The sequence below is a fragment of the Marmota monax genome, unplaced genomic scaffold, assembly GCF_021218885.2.
Source record: "Marmota monax isolate L192 unplaced genomic scaffold, Marmota_monax_Labrador192_F-V1.1 WCK01_AAM20220418_F8-fsc00033, whole genome shotgun sequence".
NCBI lineage: Eukaryota > Metazoa > Chordata > Mammalia > Rodentia > Sciuridae > Marmota > Marmota monax.
Genome location: NW_026694282.1, coordinates 3,564,643 through 3,586,447, shown reverse-complemented (window position 1 = coordinate 3,586,447; position 21,805 = coordinate 3,564,643). Strand labels below are relative to the sequence as shown.

At 31.7% G+C, this 21,805-nt stretch overlaps 1 protein-coding gene across 8 annotated transcripts in view; it reads right to left on the bottom strand.

Annotated features, from left to right (window-relative positions):
* Positions 1–21,805, bottom strand: part of Cntln (centlein) — a 314,434-nt gene that overhangs the window by 237,675 nt on the left and 54,954 nt on the right. For all 8 annotated transcript variants that reach the window (XM_058586366.1, XM_058586368.1, XM_058586367.1 and 5 more), the window contains 3 exons: positions 12,065–12,149; positions 4,124–4,258; positions 3,347–3,526 (listed from right to left, as the gene is read on the bottom strand). In XM_058586366.1, the coding sequence (XP_058442349.1) occupies positions 3,347–3,526; positions 4,124–4,258; positions 12,065–12,149 (400 nt within the window). The remainder of the gene's footprint in view (positions 1–3,346; positions 3,527–4,123; positions 4,259–12,064; positions 12,150–21,805) is intronic.

Below are 21,805 nucleotides of genomic sequence, written 5' to 3'. Positions count from 1 at the left end.
TCATGATTTTTTTTATTTTATTTTTATCATGAAAAGTTTTTATCAACACTCATGAATCAATAGCTTTCCTATATTCCAACAATGATTCTGCTGAGAAAGAAATAGTAAAATTACTCCTCTCACAATAATCGTAAAATGTAAAATACCAGAGAATTAAACTATTCAATTCAGTAAAAGATCATTACAATGAAAATTATAGAAAATAGAAGAAAGAAATTGAAGAAAACCTTAGAATATGGAAAGACTTCTCATGTTCTTAGATAAGCAGAATTAATATTGTCAAAATGGCCATATTACCAAAAGTGTTATAGAGATTCAATGCAATTCCTATCAAAATACCCGTGACATTCTTCACAGAACTAGGAAAAAAATAGTTCATTCATTTGGAAGATTAAGAAACCCTATAATAGCCAAAGTGATCCTGAACAAGAAGAGCAATGCAGAAGGCATCACAATACCTGATTTGAAATTATACTACAAAAGTATAGTAACAAAAACTGCATGGCATTGGCATCAAAATAGATGTGAAGACAAATGAGACAGAACAGAAAACATAGGGACAAATCCATGTTCTTAAAAGCATCTGTGAGTTCACAAAGGTGTCAAAAATATACATCAGAGAAAAGATGGCCTTTTTAACCAATGCTGCTGGGAAAACTGAAAATTCATATGTAGAAGAATGAAACCAGATCCCTCTCACCCCACGCAAAAGTCAAGTCAAAATGAATCAAAAACTTAGGAATTAGACCACAAACATTGCAGGTGCTAGAAGAAAATAGAGTCAACCCACCAACATACTGGTACAGGTACCAACTTTCTTAACAAGACCCCAAAAGCTCAAGAAATAAGTTCAATAATCAATAAGTGGGATGCCATCAAACTCAAAAGCTTCTGCAAAAAAGGAAATGATTAAGAGTGTTAAGAAAGCCCATATTAATGGGAGAAAATCTTGGTCAGCTACTCCTCTATCAGGAAATTAATACATATAGTATACATAATATTAATATATAAAAAAAACTAAAAAAACTAAACATCAAAAAGCCCAAAAAATCCAATTAATATATTGGCTAGGGGCTAGGGTTGTGGCTCAGTGGTACAGTGCTCACCTAGCATGTGCAAGGCCCAGGGTTTGATTCTCAGCACCACATAAAAATAAATAAACAAAATAAATGTATTGTGTACAAATAAAAGATAAATATTAAAAAAAAATTAAAGAACTAAACAGACATTTATTAAAAGAAAAAACACAATGGTCAACAAATACATGAAAAAGTGCTCAACATCTCTATCATTTAGGGAAATGCAAATCAAAATTACACTAATATTTCATATTACTCTAGTGAGAATGGAAATTACCAAGAATACAAATAATAGTAAATACTGGTGAGACTGTGGGGATAAAGGTATACTCATACATTTTTTTTTGGGACTACAAATTAGTACAACTACTCTGGGAAACCAGATGGCAATTCCTCAAAAAACTAGAAATGGAATCACCATATGACCCAGCTATCCCACTCCTTGGTACTTATCCAAAACATCTGAACTCAGCAAATACAATGATACAGTCACTTTAATGTTTATAGCAGCACAATTCACAATAATCAAATTATGTAATCAGCCCAGATGCCCATCAATAGATGAATGGATTAAGACAATGTGGTCTGTATGCATAATGGAGTTTTACTCTGCCATAAAGAAGAATGAAATTATGGTATTTGCTGGTAAATGGATAGAGGTGGAGAACATGATGCTAAGTGAAATAAGCCAGACCCTGAAATCAAGGGTAAATGTTTTCTCTCGTATGTGGAAGCTGGAGCAAAATAAGGAAAAGAGGAGGAGGAATAGAAATACCATAAAAATACAGTGAAGTCGAAGAAAGAGACTGAGAGGGAGTTAACAAGGACTAGAAGGAAAGGAAACGCAGAAATGAATTTACAAAATCACACTATGTGCTTGTATAAATTTACCACAGGGAATTCCACCTTTATGTATATGTAGAAATCAAAAATTTAACAAAAATAAATAAATAAATGAGCCAAAGGAAGATCAGTAAAGTAGAGGTAGGAGAATAAAGGAAGGAAGAAGGGAAGGGAAAGAGGGGCAACAGGAACTGAAATGGAGCAAATCAAATTCCATGCAGGTATGATTTTTTTACCTAAATGAACCCAATTTCTATGATATGTATACACACACACACACACACACATATATATATATAAAATATATATATATATATATATATATACAATTTTATATACATGTTATCTATATGTATACATATATTATTTAGTGAAAATTATCATTAAATAATCATGTAGTTGTGAATTAACACAAGGCACTACCACCTACTCTTATCAAACCAACAACTTTTTTAAAGGATGTATTGTAGCAGAAACTGATTTAAAAATTAAGAAAACAAATGCACCAGAATTCAGTTTCCTTACTGGCTCAGTCATTCTGATTGTGCACTAACACTCAATGTGTTCCCTTAAAAATCTGCAAAGGATCGATTCACACGTTCAGACATATTCTTCTCCCCTAACTTAAATATTTATGCACACATGTGCACATATGCACATACATATCCATATTATAATTACATATTTTTAAATAGATATATAAATACATGTGTTGGTTATATTCCTTTTATGTACATATATATACATATAGAAAGACTACCATGTTTTTGTAGCCTTATTTATTTATGCCATTTTAAATAAAATATATAGTAAAAGAGAAACCTGACATTTGATTGGAAAATAAATGAGCAAAAACCTGCTGAATACAAAGGGAATGCCCCCAAAACACATTATTTTGAAAAATACTGATCAAAAGAATGTAAGAATTTTATAAGATTATTAACTTTTATATTCTATTAAAATTTTACTATAAATAACTCCCCTTTAAATAAATAAAGCACCATTTTAGAACCATCTATGAGTATTTTTAATGGTTTTCTGGGGAAGGCATTACCCTTTATTTTTAAAGTAAAATTATATTACAATAAATTTTATCTTCATTTATGAATTTAAGCCTTCCTTTTAAAAAGTCAAAACTCATGATTCTGAATATGTTTTTTAAAAACACATTTTATTTCAAAATGCAATAGCCTTTATTTTTTAATTACTACATTTTAGGATAACTGTTTGAAGTCAGTTTCCTGCTTTGCAACATCAATTTTTAAAAAGCTATGGGTCTTAAGTGAAAGAATATAAATTAATGCTACTCCCCACTGATGGGTTTGAATATATAACTTGTTATTTAAAAGAAAATAACATGTATTAAATTTCCTATATGAAGTTAAATCCAAAATTGCAGTATGTATTCCATTCTCATTGTGTACCTTTATTTTTGCATCAATGCCATATTTTTCTTTTTTCCAATGTGCTTCTTGGTTCCTTAGTTTCTCCAGGTCATTTAACAGGTCAGTGCAGCGAGTACTCAATTTCTCATTTTCCTCCTCCAGATTTTTTATAACCAGCCTGTTTTGCTCTTCTTTATTCTGTACACATTCCTTAGTGTCCTGTAGAACAGTACCACAAGGGCCGATAAACAACAACAACAACAAAAAAGGTGAGAACTAATCAGCAAATATAAACTGTGCAGTTTCACCCTCACAGCAGCTTCTTCTATATTTGATGGCCAAGGTCACCTGTGTACTTTTATTGGCCTCTTTTCATGCAGGTGGATGGGTCATATTTTTTCACTGGATGACAGCTTTGATGAGTACACATTTGCAAAGAGCCCATTAATTGATCAAGCTGCCTTTGATGCTGTCCCCAGCTATTTTTGAGACCCACACAGATATATCCTCCCAGACCTGGTTTTATCAATTAATAATGCCAGTCCCATCAGAATCTAATTACTAGAAGCCACATATTCACACTCCTACTTTCTTAGCTCCATTTCCATCATTAACTATTTATCTGAAAGTTATAAAGCTTGGAGTCTTAGCTTTAAAGCATTTTTCTCTGAGTTTTTGCATGTGAGAAAACTGTATGGTACAGCAGGTCCTTAGGCAATTTTTTCATCCAAGCTTGTCACTTTCTGTGCCACAAAGGGTAAAGCAAGACTTCAAAAAAAAAAACACTCCTATGAAACTATGTTCAAGTCAATACACCTTATATTCTTGACTTTTATCTTTAAATTTCTTCTGCAAGTCATTGAATTCTTTCCTCAAGAAAGTATATTCTTCATCTACTGAAATCTTCTGTTGTAGAAGGTCATTTATTTCCTCTTTTAGTACTGATTCTTTCTGTAGAAAAATAAATAAATTATTTGTGAGCTGGTATGTCTAAGAAAATGTTTGGATTTTAATTTTTAACAATGTTATAATATTAACTAACTTTCATAAAAAAAGTCTATCATAATTCTTATTTATGACCTGCTCGTTGATTTTCAACTAAAACAGGCAAATAATTAACAGTTTCATTAAAATGGGCTACTGTTTAATAGTTTAAGATGAAGAACACAAAAAAACCTGGACACTAAATATTAAGCCACACCGAGAAAGCAAACTTTCAGTATTCAAGTACAAAACAGGGGGAAAAAAAGTAAAGCATTCTAATAATAAATATGTATGTATCACTAAAATAAGAATTACTATTCTCTTATTTGAATATCATTTGGAAAACTTAAAAAAGCACACACAAAAAACACCTCATGAAAATGTAAGTCATTTAAAGAATTAAGAATAGCAGTTTGTCTCAGTACTAAAAATACCTTGCTCTCTACACAAAATACTCAGAAGATTGCCATAATTTTTAGCTAAATATTCTTCTCACCAGCAATATGTAAATGATACCTAACTGGTGGCTGTAACCATGACTCAATTCTTGGCATCAATCTTTTTTTATATGGCTTTTCTCTCAGAAAACTTACCCCTTCTCTTGCCATGTATTACTCTGTATGAAAGAGTAATCCATCAACCGAGACTCTTCCAATCACCAATCTCATATTTGCAACTTTCAATAAAATACTTCCACTGAGATTGCCTGTGGCTACTTCAAACTAGCATGCTAAAACCAAAATTCATATTCTGATAATCTTTTCTAGATTTCATCAACTTCTGTCAACCCATCCATGCTTTCAACTAACTAAACACTATCTGGCCTGACGTGCTTATTTGAAGCTTCCAATTAAGACTCAACAGCTCCATCTGTCAACGAAGAAGCAGACACATCAAAATAGAAAGTTTTTTTCTATTTTTAAGTAATATGCTCAGTAGAAACTAATAGTTATGCCATGTCTGACCTATCATTGATGCTGATCCATAAATATCAATTTATTTTGTACTACTGTATTTATTCTTTATCAAACCCTCTCAGAAGAACTTAAGGTTGACATGGATATGAGAGTAAGACTGAGGGATGTGATGAAAAGAGGGTGAGTTTAAGGAATAAAGAAAGGATAGCTCTAATGTCTAATTTTTTAAAGCTGTAATGTTAATATTTTACTTTTACTAAAATAGTTTAGGTACTAAACACACATAAAATTAATCTGTGGCAAGTAGGTTAAGAATAAAGAAAAAGATTTTTTAAAAGGAGCTTTGTATCCAGCTAAGAAATGCAACCATTATCTTTGATATCTTACCCTCTAACACCTCTTATTCCACCACTCCAGAGGTAACCCCTATCCTTAAACTATTTTTTATCTTTCTCTCATTTTTCTTTATAGTTTAAAAACATAATATGCATATTTAACACATAGTTTCTTTTTTAACTGAATACACATTAAATCATAGTATACATATTCTGTGTCTCGCTATTTTTGTTCAAAATATATTCCCAAATTGATCCATATTGATGGACATAGCTTCAGTTTGATTACTGTGGTATATATTTTGATTCAATGATATAAATACACTATATTTCTCTCTTGTCAATGTATCTTTCAGTTGTTTTCCACTCCAGGGAAAAAGTTTTACAAACAACAGAGCTATAAACACTCTCAAACATCTCCAGGAACATATAAGTAAGATTTCTTCCCAAGCAGTATTTTTCAAACTCAGAACTATCATCTAGTAATAGGTCATTAAGTCAAACCAGTCATTAAATCAGCATTTTCTTTAAAAAATGAAATATAATTCAGTAGAAAATATCAAAATGAGATGCACAAATTCTTAGCAAAAACATGATGTCTATAAAAATAAACATACAAAACAGGCACACTATATAAGTTAAAATTTTGCCTACATTTTTGTAATGTTTAATTTGAAATTATTATTTTATTAAGCATTATGAAATTCACATTTTATATAAATTTTGTTGAATGTTTATTAGGTGTAGTAAGGACAACTATTATATGAAACTTTCATTCCATGTTTGTCTATACTGAGTCATGACAGGGTCACATTAATAAAAGTCTAGGAAACACTCTATAGATCATATATACTTAGAGATGAAATTGCTAAGAAATAGGCTATATGCACTTCAAAAGTTCCTATCACTCTATATCCCCACCAACATTTAAGAGGAAGGCTGAAGGGATTTTTACAAATCCTGTAAGTATAAATGGAACCTCAATGTAGTTTTTAATTTTGTATTTCCTGTTTAATTAGTAGGTCATAACAAAATGTGTATGACATTGCTCAAACAGCATAAAAATAGATAACATAAATGGCCCATCCACAAGTCAGAGTCCATTCTTCTATTCCCATCTAAGTCTTATCCTTTTTGAAGATTCAGCTTGCAGCTCCTTTCACATTCATGAAGGTTTCTACAACTAGCCCACCTATTTTATAATTCTTGCCTTCTCTAACTTTGTACATTTCTTATATGATTCATTTGACATATAATGTACTATCTATTCTTGCTGATTATCTCTAAATACTCTTTATCTTTCAAATAGGATTAGTAAGAATTTACAGATGAGATTTATACTGAATGATAAATTCAAAGATGCAAACATTAAGACTATTTTAAAAACATCTATACAGCTATTACTCTAAGGAAGAATGTCCCTCTTCTGGAGTTTATTTAGATTCTAGGACAGACAGACACTAAACAACTGACTTAAAAGTTTTAGCATGGTTTTGGAGCTGGGGTTGTGGCTCAGTGGTAGAGCACTTGCCTAGCATGCATGAGGCACTGGGTTTGATCCTTAGCACCACATAAAAAAATAAAATAAAATGAAGGCATTAAAAAAAAAAGAAGGTGTTTAAAAAAAGGTTTTAGCAGGGTTTTCCCATTAAACTGAGCTAAACTTAACAAGCACTAACAATAAAAGTTTAGCGCATTAATGAATTTGGTAATTTATAAGGAAAAACAAATAAAATGAATGAGGTAAATGAATGAATGAATAAGGTGAGTTAAATAAAACTATCATTCTAATACTTTTACAAATGTAAATATATTTTATAATTAGTAATGTTACACAAAGCGGTTATGCAATATGGTGAGATAAGCAAAGTAAGCAAAATGAGATGTTACTTTGTTTTATAAAGTAATGTTATACAATGTTACATCTGTATAACATAACTGATTATACAATATAACATTTTAATGAAGAGGAATAATATCAGTTTATCACAGTTTAATTCAGAAAATTGCTAAATGCTTGAAAAGTCTGTAGAATTCAACATATTTTCCTAATGAAATGTACTCTTAATGATCTACTTTAAATAATGAAAGCACAGGTATATACAGTTAAAAATCATTTTAAAATTAAGCTTTATAAAACTTTTTTCAACAAACCTTTCTGGATAGAGCAAATTCTTAATGGTCTAGCTTGAACTAATATTAAAATAACAAACAGAGCTCAGAGGAACCATAAAGCATACAGAGTGACAAGAGAAAGTATGTCTGGAACAAATAATTTATATGGATAAGCCAATAAATGAATAATTCAAATCATGGTTAAGATAAATCTATAGAGAAAGAAGAAAATAATAGGACAAATCGGGGAAGGAGAAGAGGCAGGGAGGACAATAGCATAAGACCTAAAACTTTACCAGGTAATACTGGAGCATAGTTAATTTATTATTGATACTGACCTACTTTCAAAGTGGATGGGAACGTTTTAATTTAAGAAAATAATGAAATTACAACTAAAATAATGGTAAATGAAGACAGGAAAAGGGTTAAGAAAAATAATTGCAATTCAAAACCAAAATTTATTTCTCAGATTCCTACAAAGGTAAGAAAAAAATAAATACAATGCTAAAGAGCAACTGTCATTTAATTAAATGCAATACACTAAGTTATCAAAAGTCATGTTATTTAGTTGAATAATAGAAGAGAAATTTATTAAATCACTTATTTCATAACAGTGACAAAGCTAAAGCATAGTCTTCATAAAAGAAATGTATGGCAATTCTTTACACTATTACCAATAAAATGCAAGTGCTGGGGCTGGAGTTGTGGATCAGTGGTGGAGCACTTGCCCAGCATGTGTGAGACACTGGGTTCGATTCTCAGCACCACATAAAAATAAATTAAATAAAATAAAGGTATTGTGTCCAACTACAATATTTTTTAAAAATGCAAGTGCCAACATTTGATGGCACTTACATGAAGGTTTTGCTGCAACAGGCTTTAAAAAAATCATAACTTTCTAACAAATTTGACTAGTTAAGACTTAAGCTAAAGGAATTGTCATTCTAATTGCTATTCTAATCTACAAATTATAAGCTAATCTATTTAATATTATTCAGTAGAGCAACAAAAACCTAATAGAAACCCAGCATGGTGGCTCATGCCTGTAATCACAGCAGCGTGGGATGCCAGGGCAGGAGGATCGAAGGTTTAAAGCCAGCCTCAGCAACTTAGCAAAACCCTGTCTCAAAGTCTCAAAATATGGCTCAAGCGGTAGCGTGCTCACCTAGCATGCATGAGGCATGGGATTCTATTCTCAGCACCACATAAAAATAAAAAAAAGATATTGTGTCCACCTAAAACTGAAAAATAAATATTAAAAAAAGTCTCAAAATAATAAATAAAGGGCTGGGGATGTTGCTCGGTGATTAAGCATCCCAGGATTCAATCCCTGGTACAAAAAAAAAAAAAAAAAAAAAAAAGACCTAATGCAGGGACTTCCATTTTCTAATTTAGCATGTAATCTTGGAAGCTGTATCTCCATTCACACAAGAAAAGAAAAATAAATAAATAAACAAACTGAAAATCCACAATGTTTAGAGTCATCAGAGAAGTAAGGTCACTGGACAAAGCAATATTTCCAAAATTGAAGAGAGAAGTAGATATGAGAATAATAATTGACCAAAGCAGAAGACAAGGAACAGAAAACTCCATGGGAACCAGTATCAGGATAGGAAAACCTATGTATAATTAGCTAATTAATGGAGGAACTACGTGGACATATTTGAGAGTTAAAAACTCCAAGAGAGTCTGGACTTTGGGGGCAGGTGCACATTTTCATGAGTTTTACCTATAGGAGCTTTATCAGGCTGTCAAAGGGAAGACTGGTGAAAAATACCTTCCTGCTGCCAGCAGGCAGAAAGGAAGAGTAGCCATTTAAAAACATATAGCACATTCTTTACTTTTTAATAAGATCTGCTCTCAAGAGAAACTGTTTACCAGAGCCCAGCCTAACAGGATTTTGCCACAGCATAATTAATCTGGAAAAAAGAAATATCTAACCCCAACAGCCTCCAGCCTTCCTAGCTCTCCTAAGGAAAGAAACAAAATGGAGAAGCAATTATGTAGGTAAAAGTACAGAGGCACTCTTAACCAAAAGACTGAGACCTAATTATAATACTATAGAATACTTCTTCTTTTCCCCCAAGCCTCACCACCACATCAATAGGGCTCTGATAAAATAAAAGGGCAATACAAATGAAAGAATTATGCATGTCAGAAAATATTTCAAAGTCTCAGAAGTCCAGAGAAATTCAAACAAAATTAAGGCCACCAAAGAAACATTTAATCTCTAACACCTACCACTACAACAAACAGTAGACACAGCATAATCCCTAGGGTGATAAATACAAAACCTCACGATAAAGGACTATTTACATCAGTTCTTTTTACTCATTTGGCTAACTTTATGTTTCAGTTTGGCTAGGCTATGGTACTCATAGTATCCAATGTAGATGTTGTGATGAAAATACTTTTAAGATGTGATTAACATTTAAATTAGTGGACTTTGAGTAAACAAGATTAGCCTCAATAATGTGGGTTAATCATACCCAATCAACTGAAGGACCTAAAAAAGTCTATGGTTACTGAAGAAGAAAGGAATTCAACCTTCCGTTTCCCTTAGGATTTGCACTATAACATCATCTCTTTACTGCATCTCCATTCTGCCAGCTGGCCTTGTAGAATTCAAACTTGTTACCCCATAATTGTGTGAGTCAATGACTTAAAATAAATGTCCCTTAGCAAATAAAAGGGGAAAATAAATCATCATTTATGAAAGCCAATATATTTTTAATATAATGCTATAGCTTCTACATTAAACTAAAGAATGTTCATTAAAGCATTGCAAACTTAATGTTAAAGGATATTAAAAAAGTGCCAAAACTCTAAACAAATTAAAATGTTATTTTTAAAATGCTATTTTTATAGTATCAATTGTGATATTTTGTATACGGAAAATACAACTTTTGTTATGGTATGAAGAATCCTCCAAAAGCTATTGTTAACTCAGAACACTCACAGGTGAAAAGAAGAGGTTATGAGAGCTCTCACATAACCTAATCAGTCTATACCAGCTTGAATTAACTGACTGGGTGGTAACTATAAGCAGATGGGGTATGACTAGAGAAGGTGGATCACTGGGGGTATGCCCTCAAAGAATGCAACTTCCCTATGGCTTCTCTTTGCAAATCCCTTCTCTGCTTCCAGACTCTTGCCATGGACTAAGCAGCTTTCCTCTGTTGGGCCCGTCATCTATGAACAGAGACCTCTGAAACCACTAGCCTCAAATAAACTTTTCCTCCTGTAAGTTGTTCTTGTCTGATATTTTGGTCACAGCAACAGAAAAGCTAACTAAAACAACTCTATAGAAGATATAAGAGTCAAATTAGTATGTCATATTGGGATATACATCCCATTGTAGAATTTATATGAATGTAGAGAAAGGGAAAATAATTGAATGTCTTATTGAAGTTAGTTTCAACATTCAAAATTTTAATAGAACAATTTTATAATAATAACCAATCTTAGCTTCAAGTTCCCATGACCCTTTAATTGTTAGGAAAGAAAATAAATAAATATCAGAACAGCATGGTTGCCAAAAAGCTACTTCTATTTAATCCAAAAACAGATTCTTTCACTGCTGCTTTTAAGACGTCTGCATTTTAAAAATGGTTCCGGGGCTGGGGTTATGGCTCAGCGGTAGAGCGCCTGCCTCACAAGTGCGAGGCCCTGGGTTCGATCCTCAGCTCACATAAAAATAAATAAATAAAGTAAAGGTATTAAAAAAAATGGTTCTTAGAAGCACTGCCCACACACACTGTTGCAATAATACTATACCAATTTATACAGTTACACATAATTAATCACATATTAACTAAATTGTATAACTTGCTGATTATATATATAATATAGGCTTAAACTAATTCAAAAATACACATTTTCAAATGATGAAATAGATTTATACAAGTTGTTGTTCATCCTTTATACAAATAATACCATACGCATATTTATAAGTTTCACAGGTTAATGAGTGCTAATAATAAAAGACAAAATTCAATAAATAATAGGTAAATACTACTATAAAACTCACATTACCTAAAAGTTTAAACAAATATATATCTTAGCCTACTAATTCAGAAAACAAAGAATAGGCTATATGCACAATATAAAAATAGACTCACTACAGTGATTTCAAAATAGTAATGCTTTAATGTAACCACCTGGATATTCTTAATGAACATTATTGCAAAAAATTAATAGTATTAAAGATCTACTACCTGGGGGCTGAGGTTGTGGCCCAGCAGAACCTAGCACATGCAAGGCGCTGGGTTCAATCCTCAGCACCACATAAAAATAAAAACCAATTAAAATAAAGATATTGTGACCAACTACAACTAAAAAAAAAAAAAAATCTACTACCTGAAGTAAATATATTGATTTTTTAAACATTTTATTATAACACTAACCTGTTCCAATTCTTGTATTTTAGCATCCTTGACTTGCAGAATTTCTAGAACTTTTCTGTCTTTTGCTTCAGATTTTTGTTTTTCTCTAGAAAGAAAAAAAATTAATAGTTTATTAATCATAATTTCTAACTAGTCCTTTAAATATTCATATCCTGATAATGAATATCACTTTAAGAGATAAGAAATTAAATTATCTTGGGTTGACAGCCCTTTCAGAATTAATCAGAAACCATATGGCAAATGACAACAACTTACAACTGCTGACAACCAAAACAACTTCATATTAAAAGAACAGTTTCAGGGCTGGGGATGTGGCTCAAGCGGTAACGTGCTTGCCTGGCATGCGCAGGGCATTGGGTTCGATCCTCAGCACCACATAAAAATAAAATAAAGATGTTATGTCCACTGAAAACTTAAAAATAAATATTAAAAAATTCTCTTTCTCTTTAAAAAAAAAGAACAGTTTCATTTCCAAATTTATGTATATCATCAAAAATGTATATATTGTTTAACATTGAATGCAATGACCAAAAGGTCATCACTTTTAAACTAACTAACAATAAAAAGTAAACATATTCATAGTAATATAGGCATTTTATACACGTAATTAGATTAGAATAAAATAGTATCATTTTTAAAGTAGGATTTTCAAAGGAGAGACAGATTTACTAATTATCAATATTCTATGAGTAGAATTTTTTAATTTTTGACAACTTCTTATACATTCCTAGCCTCTGAAAATACTACTACCTAAACTAAATAGTAATTGTATAATCAAAGCATAATCCTTTGGGAAATAGAAAATTACAATACATGTAAATAATGATAATCATTTTAAAATAGAAAGCTTTAAATATGCAAAGGAGGAGAAGGAAAAGGAACAAAGATTGGAAGAGATTATATAATCAAGCTGATACTGTTTAATTTATATCAAAAATGATAAGAAATCTTCTGGACACAGAGTCATAATTAAAAAAAAACAAACTTTATAAATAGGTAAAGAAAATAGGAATCTGTGCCTAAATCACCCATATATCATAGAATTTACAGACAAGGAAGAAAGAAAAAAAGTAAAGAAACATAGCTACGACCCTGAGGATCACAAACTAAGCAGAAATACAAAGCTATGAATGGGGATGAAGAGGTTATTTGCTATCCTCCAGGTCCAGATGTGGGCTGAAGTGAAAAGGAGCTTGGTTTCTGGAAATAATGAAAAACAAATTGCCTTGCTCATATGTCGAAGAATAATCAAGCTCATAATTTGAAAGTAAGCCTAGGGTGGAGTTCATAACTCAGGAAAGGAGACTGCAGAAAGCTTCTGAATACACTTGCTGGGAACTAAGACTTTCATGAAAGCCTAAAATGGCAAAAGTTTATAATAGATATGGCACCCCATTCAGGGATTGGACCAAAGTACCCTGTTGCTGAGGCACTAAATACAGCAGACCTCTATGTCACTGTTGACCAAGAGCCCCAAGTTACCAATATAAAGCCTATTTCATGAAGGGTTTCTGGGTGAGGTTGACAAATCAGTGGCAACCATAAAATATCTACAGAGAAAAAGAGAAGTAATAGTAAAACATAAAGGGAAGAATAACAATTCAATAATATCTATTGAGCATTTATTGTAAGACATGCACTGGCCCAGGGATTAGAGACACTACAGAAAACAAAATACCAAAAGATTGACCTCATGAAATTAATATTTTAGTAAAGAGATACTGAAAATAAAGATATATAAGTGAATACATAGCCTGTCAAATGGCTATAAGTATAATAAGGAAAATAAATTAGGATAGCTAAGAAAGTGATGGCAATAAGCTTCCTTTCATTCCCAAGTAAAGTGAAAGGAAGAGAAAGCAAACTTGTAAAGCAAGCTTAACAAATGACTCCCTTTAATATTTGAGTAAAGATCTAAAGAAAGGAAGTGAGAGTCATGCAGATCTCAGAGAGAAGTTTTTTCAAACCACCAGACTAGATTCAAGTACAAAGACACTGAACATACAGAATAGAACACATCCCTTATCCACAGGCCCTGTGTTCCAAAAACTACCCTCCATAGATGCCCAAAATCACAAGATAACACCAGACTCTATATATGATGTTTTTCTCCTTACACATACATATCTATCATAAAATTAATGTATAAATTTGGCTCAGAGAGAGATTAACAATAACTAAAAATAAATAGAACAATTATTTTTTAAACATTTATTTTTTAGGTGTAGATGGACATAACACAATGCCTTTATTTTTATGTGGTGCTGAGGATCAAACCCGGGTCCTGCACGTGCTAGGCAAGTGCTCTGCCGCTGAGCCATAACCCCAGCCCTAAAACAATTATATTAATGTAACTATAATAGAAGTTATATAAATGTGGTTTCTATGTTTATTCTTGGGATTTTTCTACTAATATTTTGGGAACACACTTGACTATGGGTAACTCAAACCATGGAAAGCCAAATCACAGATAAGGGGAAACAGAGGAACTACTATAATTGATATATTCAAAGAACAGCAAAGAAGTAAATATATTTGTAGTAGAGTGAACAAGTGAATGGTAGCTGAGAACAAATTGGTCACTGGGCATAATATGTGCCCTTTTAAGCCCCATGAAATGTGAATCTGATTTTAAGTGAAACAGTAGAGCACAGGACAGTTTTGAGCCAAGAAATAACATATTACAAATTGACAGTTTATGAGTATCATACTAGTTATTCAGGTTGAGGACAGACTGTAAGGGTCAAGGATGGAAAGAAAAGCTATTAGGAAGCAATTGCAATACCCCAGAGGAAAGACACAGGTGAAATGAATAAGACAGTAAGTGTGGTGATACTGAAAACTGATAAAATTCTAGATATTCTGAAGGTAGAACTAACAGGATTTCCTAGTGCTTTAGACATGTAAAAGAAAGAGAAAAGTCAAGAATGTCTCTAAGGCTTTTTTGCCTGGGCAACTAGAAGGATGGAATAAATATGATTTTAAATATAGAGCAGAAAATAGTTGGACACTGATTTGGGATTTGTACATGCTAAATTTGAGGTGTTCTAGTCAACATCCAAGGGAAGTAAGCAGTTTGACAAGTCTGGAATCAATAAAGCAGTTAAGGTTAAAGATACAACTTTAGGAGTCATTCAAATGCACTTTATCCAAATATATCATAAGAGTAGATGATATTATCCAGGTGTTATTTTGAACAAATAAATCTGAGGAGTTAATCTGGTACACTTCAACATTTATAGATTATGAACATGAGGGAAAATCTTTCAGTAAATGATACTAAGAAGACAGCCAAGCCAGTAGTCTAAGAGGAGAATCAAGAGATGTAAGTGAATGAAGTATTTTTAGAAGGAATGGTCAACTATGTTAAATGCTGTAGATGCTTTAGAAGATAACAACTGAAAATGGGTTTCTTAATTTAGACATATCAGGTCACTGATGATCTTAACAAGAACTGTTTTAGGAGAATGATGGGTATGAAAACTTAATTGGAATGAGTTCAACATGCAAAGAAAAAAATGAAGATAGTGAAAATTCCTCTTCAGAGAAATTTTTCTATTTAAAAAGCAGCAGAATAAAACAATAGTTCAAGGGAAATAGGAGATCAAAAGAGAGGGCGTTTTATTTGATTCAAAGATAGATTGCAAATGTGTATAATGACATGAACAATTCAGATAGCGACAAATGCAGTTTATTTGGATTTAGATGAGTATAAATAGTTCTTACAATGAAATAAAAAGAATATGAGTATACCTTCAGATATATTAGTAGTTGGAGTTAAGAGGAGAAAAAGTTCTCTCTCCCATAAGAATATTTTCTCAGTGGAGTAGAAAGCAAGGGTATCTATCAGCTCAAAGTGAGAATGAAAAAGAAGTGCAGGAAGCTTAGAAGAGAGGAAGAATAAAATATGCTGAGATACTAGGATAGTCATTAGGTCAAGAAAAAATAGGAGACCACAGAGATAATACTAAGACTACTTCACCACAATGGCTAAAAATTTATAAAAGAACAGTGTCATCATGGTCGAGGGTTTTTTCTATAGTCACCTTTAACACTCTGAATGAAGGAGCACATTAAACAAGTTGTGTAACAAACTATGTTGGAAATTTTTCAAATATGAATTACTACTACTACTTCTTTACTATTTGCACTTTATCCTGCTTTATTAGTCATTTTCTTTATACTATACATTAATATCAAATTTCATGCAAAATTACAATCCATTGTCTTTAACTGGGCTTCCTCCTGTGTTTCTTCTGTAAATAGTGAAATTTGACATACTTTTGGAAATTAATACCCTTTTTATTTTATACTTTATAGTCTTTTATTGTTTTACAAAAATATTTTATATTTAAAATATATGTTCTTTTACATACACACACACACACACACACACACACACACACACACACACATATATATATATATATATATGTAAATGTCTATCATTTGTCACTGATATATACCCTGACATTATCATTGGTATTTTTAACTTTCCATTATAAAATCATTAGTATTGCAGGAAAATACTATAAATTCACTTGAGGAATAAATAGATGAACAAAAATAACCAAATATCAAAATGCAGAGCATGGTATGATTTACTTAAGGACAAAGATACATGTTGAAAAAAATCAAGGTATTAACTCCAGTTGGAAATTCCTCATTAGTTTAATTTACAGAGTTTTTTGTTTTGTTTTGTTTTAATGTACTAGGGATTGAACCCAGGGGTTGTTTAAGTCCTCGCTAAATTGCTGAGGTTAGCCTCAAACTTGAGATCCTGTCTCAGTCTTCAACAGCACTGAGATTACAGGCATGCACCATGGTCCCCATTTCAGTTTTTCTAATCTACTCTTCCATCATAAGTCTGCAATCCCAAAATCAATTCTAGGGTTTATTTTAAATAAGATAAGAATAAAAGTAGACTATATACTATAAAACCCAAACAAAAGCATTATTATATCACTCAGATGAATTTGAAATAGGGTGATTTCTCTATGATAGAAGTATGTGCAATATAACACACATACAGTCTAATCAGTGGTTTTCAAAGTATAGATTGCCAGAACAGCAGCATCAACATCAACTAGGTTAGAAATACAAGTTCTGCAGCCCACCCCAGATTCACCCCAGATTAGAAACTCTGAAGGCAGGGGGCCCAGTAACCTATGTTTAACAAGGTGCTCTAGACTAAATGTTTGTTTCTCCCCCAAAATTAATAATTCCAAATGACAGTATTTGGAGACAAAACCTTTGGGAGGTAATTAGGTGATGAAGGCAGGGTCCTCATGAATGAGTAAGCACACTTAGGAGAAGGAACACTATAGAGATGATCTTTTTCTCCATTATATAAGTTAGATACAGCAAAAAGGGAGCCATTTGCAAGAGAGCTCTCACTGGGAACCAAACCAGCTGGAACCTTAAATTTGGACTTCCCAGACTCCAGAACTGTGAGAAATAATTGTTATTTATGATACCCAATCTATAGTATTTTCTTACAGAAGTCATACAAGGCCTCAAGTGATTCTGATGCACACTAACATCTGAAAGTCCAATAACTCACACATCTGTCAATAGATTGTGAATGATCCAATGCTGTTTATAAACAGTTTACAAATTAAATAGAAACATCATATAAAATATAAACTTTAAAAACATACCTGTGACATTTTATAATTGAACAACCCTAAAAGTGATATAGTGTTTAAATTTTGAACTGAAAAAAATAATCACAACTCAAAATCTTTATGGAAATTTGTCCCGCAGCTCCTCCTGTTGGTATGGGATCTCTAATATTTTCACAACAGAAAAATGTTCCCAAGAGAAAACTGCTACAACATGTATACAGTATCTTTTACATAGAACAATAAGATAAAAAAAAGGTTTTTTCAAGTTTAAAAATCACCAACCTATCTGAAAAATTCAATTAAGACATATTCTATATATTTACAAGACATTAAAAAAGGTTCTCCACCCCCGCCCCTGCAAAAAAAGACACTGTCAAGAAGTTGATGATGATCAATGACTGAGACAAACTCCTGTTTAACTAATTAGAACCACTGATGTGCAATAATGATGTGAGCTAAGAATATTTGCAGACTTCTTTAGGATGAAAAATGAAGTGAAGAAAGGCTGTCAAATGTGTACAAGTTTAAAGCGCCAATCACTATTCCCAAGAGTACTACCCATTTAAATATTTAACATTGCCATCCTTGGCCACATGAATTACCATGCTAACTTTCTGCCATTTTTCTAAATTCAAAAAAGTGAAAAATTATTCTAAATCATTAAGAAACAAAAATTTATTGTGTTATACACCATGCCATATATTATACAATATGACAGGATCGTATTTTCTGGGTTTGAGCCCATTTTTAATGAGATGTCAGAATGAAATATTAGAGTCTAAAAGAAACATTTAACTATAAATGGGAAAATGATATTGGTATGAATTTAAAAACAAAGAAAATGGAAAAACAAATCTTACTGAAGTTGATTATTCTTAATTAACAGATAATAATTCACAAAATAAAGCTTATTGGACTATTCTCTCATTTGAGTTCAGTATTAATTAAAATGAAGATTTTATGGATATTATGGGCTTTTGCCTTTAAAACATTCTGAATTTGTAATAAATATTTAGATTCTAAATAAAAACATAAGTTAAGGGAAATGAGAATATTTTCATGAAATGCTTTGTCCTTTTATTCATTAAGTATTTTATAGCCATTTTCCAATCTTGATTATATATAATGAATTACCAGTATGGAACCCAGAATAATACACTTAAACTTGAAAAAGAGTTATAAAAATATTTTACAGACACACTTTACTCCATAGTAAAAAACAATTATTGGGGGGGAAATACCACTAGTACTCTGAATAAAAATAATGCAACAAATCCTAATACATATAAAGTTTGGTATAAAATATTTTAAAGGTTTATATCTACTTAATATAGTTAGTTTGCATTGGTACATAAATTAGTCTTTATTTTATAATCCAGAATTTATACATATTATATTTTATTTTTAAAATAAAATAAATATTTAAAACTAAAAGAAATCAGCCTCACACATGAAAAATGACATACTTTTCCCTTGTTCAATCAGGTAGGTTCAGATTAAGATTCAAAATAAAAGTAGAATCTGGATCATAATTTATGGCATATTGGTGAATGTTTTAAGCAAAGAAATAATAATTCAAAAGAAAATAAGTATTTGGATTTAATATATTACTAAACAATATTATTGAACTCTTATGTAATCAGTTAATTTCTAAATGTATCAAGTTGAAACTCAAAGAATAACATATTGTTTTAAAGTTGGAAATTAAATGACAATTTCCTGATTTTCTTGTTTCTTTTAACTACATAGCCAGATATTTCTGCACATACCCAACATTTATTATGTAGAACATTCATAAAGGAGTTGGAAAAGATTGTGTATTTATATGACTTTAGTAACTGTGCAAATATTTTTTTCACCCAGAATTTAGAAGTCTCTTGCAGTGTTCAAAAATATCAGCACTTCAGAACAGACTGTTTTAACATCTGCACATCACCAGGGTTGCCCCCAAGGATTTTTAAATGATGCCTGCCTGTGCTGAATAAAGTGCTAACTTGCACCTTGCATTTCATACTGTGTCCTGAGCAGCCATCCAGTTGGTACAACACCAGCTGAATTCCCACAGGCCACTGTTCACTCAGGCTTGACTGCAATTATCATGTCAATATTTTGTGCTCCAATATGCAGATATGCACACATGCAAGCAGCGTAATACTTTCATCTCCATGAAATGTTGACTTATGTTCAATGTTTTGGGGATGTTTAATGAAACTACAATAAATTTCCATTAAATGAAGTCAAGTCATGATTATTTTACCTTAAAACAAAAATTATGCTTCTGTATTGCCTTCCTCCATGTATTAAAAGGCTAAATTTTGGGGGTAACTATGCTTCACTGTATTCTCACAATTCTTTAATTCAAAGGTCTTCATAAAAGTTAAAGATTATTTGTCAAGCTTCTTGTACCTATAGTAAAATTTCAAATGTATTTCTTTACACTTTATTGCATGTTTTCTCACCTGGAACATTAGAGTAGTTCCAATTAAACATCTTTATGTTAGTACCCATGACCATCCATCCACATCTCTGCCTGAACATTCATGACTATTGCAAAAGGAAAAATGCTCAGCAAAAATATATTTATGCCCCGAGTGGAACAACCTAGCAGCAATGTTGCCAGATGGCAGAATTCTGGCAGCAACACTTCAGGGGTCTCCAACCAGCCATGCTACTACCATGCTCCAAAATGCAACCTCTTCACAGGCTGTGTTGGCTTAATACACATGGGACAGTGTACAACCATACAGCAGCTGTGCAACCCATGTGTTTAGGAGTGGAATTGGAGCATCAGAGACGTTTTCCCAGTGATGAGTGAATATAGCATAACCTATAGTAACAGCCTGCTTTTATCAAGAATCTAAACTTTTTAACTCCAAATATAAATGTAAGATAATCTCTCATTTTTCTATGACATTAAATCTTTAAATACAAGTATTTCAAGGATATAGCATATACATCCTATATAAACAAGAAAAACTGAACATTATCTTGCCCATTATATTTCCTTCTATGATTGCCATTTTCCAGGATTGAGTTTTCATTTCTAGACCAGAAAAGAAGGGATAGATTGGCAACAGAAAATAGGAGAATAAGTATAAGAAAAAATTAAAAGAAAGTCTAATCAAAAGTACAGAATATTAAAAATGAATCAAACTATGTCTCCGAGATTTATATAAAGATGCAACATTTAGAACTAAAAACTAGTAGGAAAATAAAGCAGTTTTTACATAAAATTCATTTAAAACATTTATAAGTAAAAAATAAATTATCTTTGATAAATCCTAATGGCAATTTGAGATTTAGAAATACGTTAAGTTTTCTAATTCAAGTACAAAATACATTAATTTTAGGATCAATAAACTGCAAATAAAATGTAACATTAATTAATAATAACATCAAAAAAGTGAAGTTAAGGGCTGGGGTTGTAGCTCAGTGTTACATCACTTGCCTAAGATGTGTGAGGCACTGAATTCCATCCTCAGCGCCACATAAAAATAAATAAATAAGTAACGCTTTAAAATAATATTGAAAAAAAGAGAACAACAACAACAACAAAAAAAAAAACAAAGTTACTCTGGAAGTCTAGTCTATTACATAGAAGATGCTAATTGACTTTTCTTAAGACTACATAAACAAACTAATAAGGAACTTAAGTTGTAAAATGAAATAATAATACACTTTCAATTTCCTAGGCAGTATTACATTCCCTGTACATTTATTAACTCAAACAACTCTATTCTTAATTATATTTTACAGGAAAAAAAAAACACTAAGGCATAGAAAAAGGAATGTTTTTCCCTGAGTCACACAAATGGCAAGCCAAAATTCTAAAACAATTAACCTAACTCTACAGTCAGTTTTCATTATCACAAATCATTAAAATTAACTTTTTTCCAGATGTTAGAGTTAAGTCTTAAGCAGTTACACTGGATAATGTGCAAAATTTCTCCATTTTTAAAATAGTTAAATTGGATCTTAGATTTTTCCATCCATAAAGATGGCAAAATATTCACCTTTCTAGCTTAGATTCTCTTCTGTATCACTTTACCTCAGGTGAATGGCAGAACTTCCAATGAAGCAGTTTTAACAGGCAGATACTCCAATCTCAAACCAG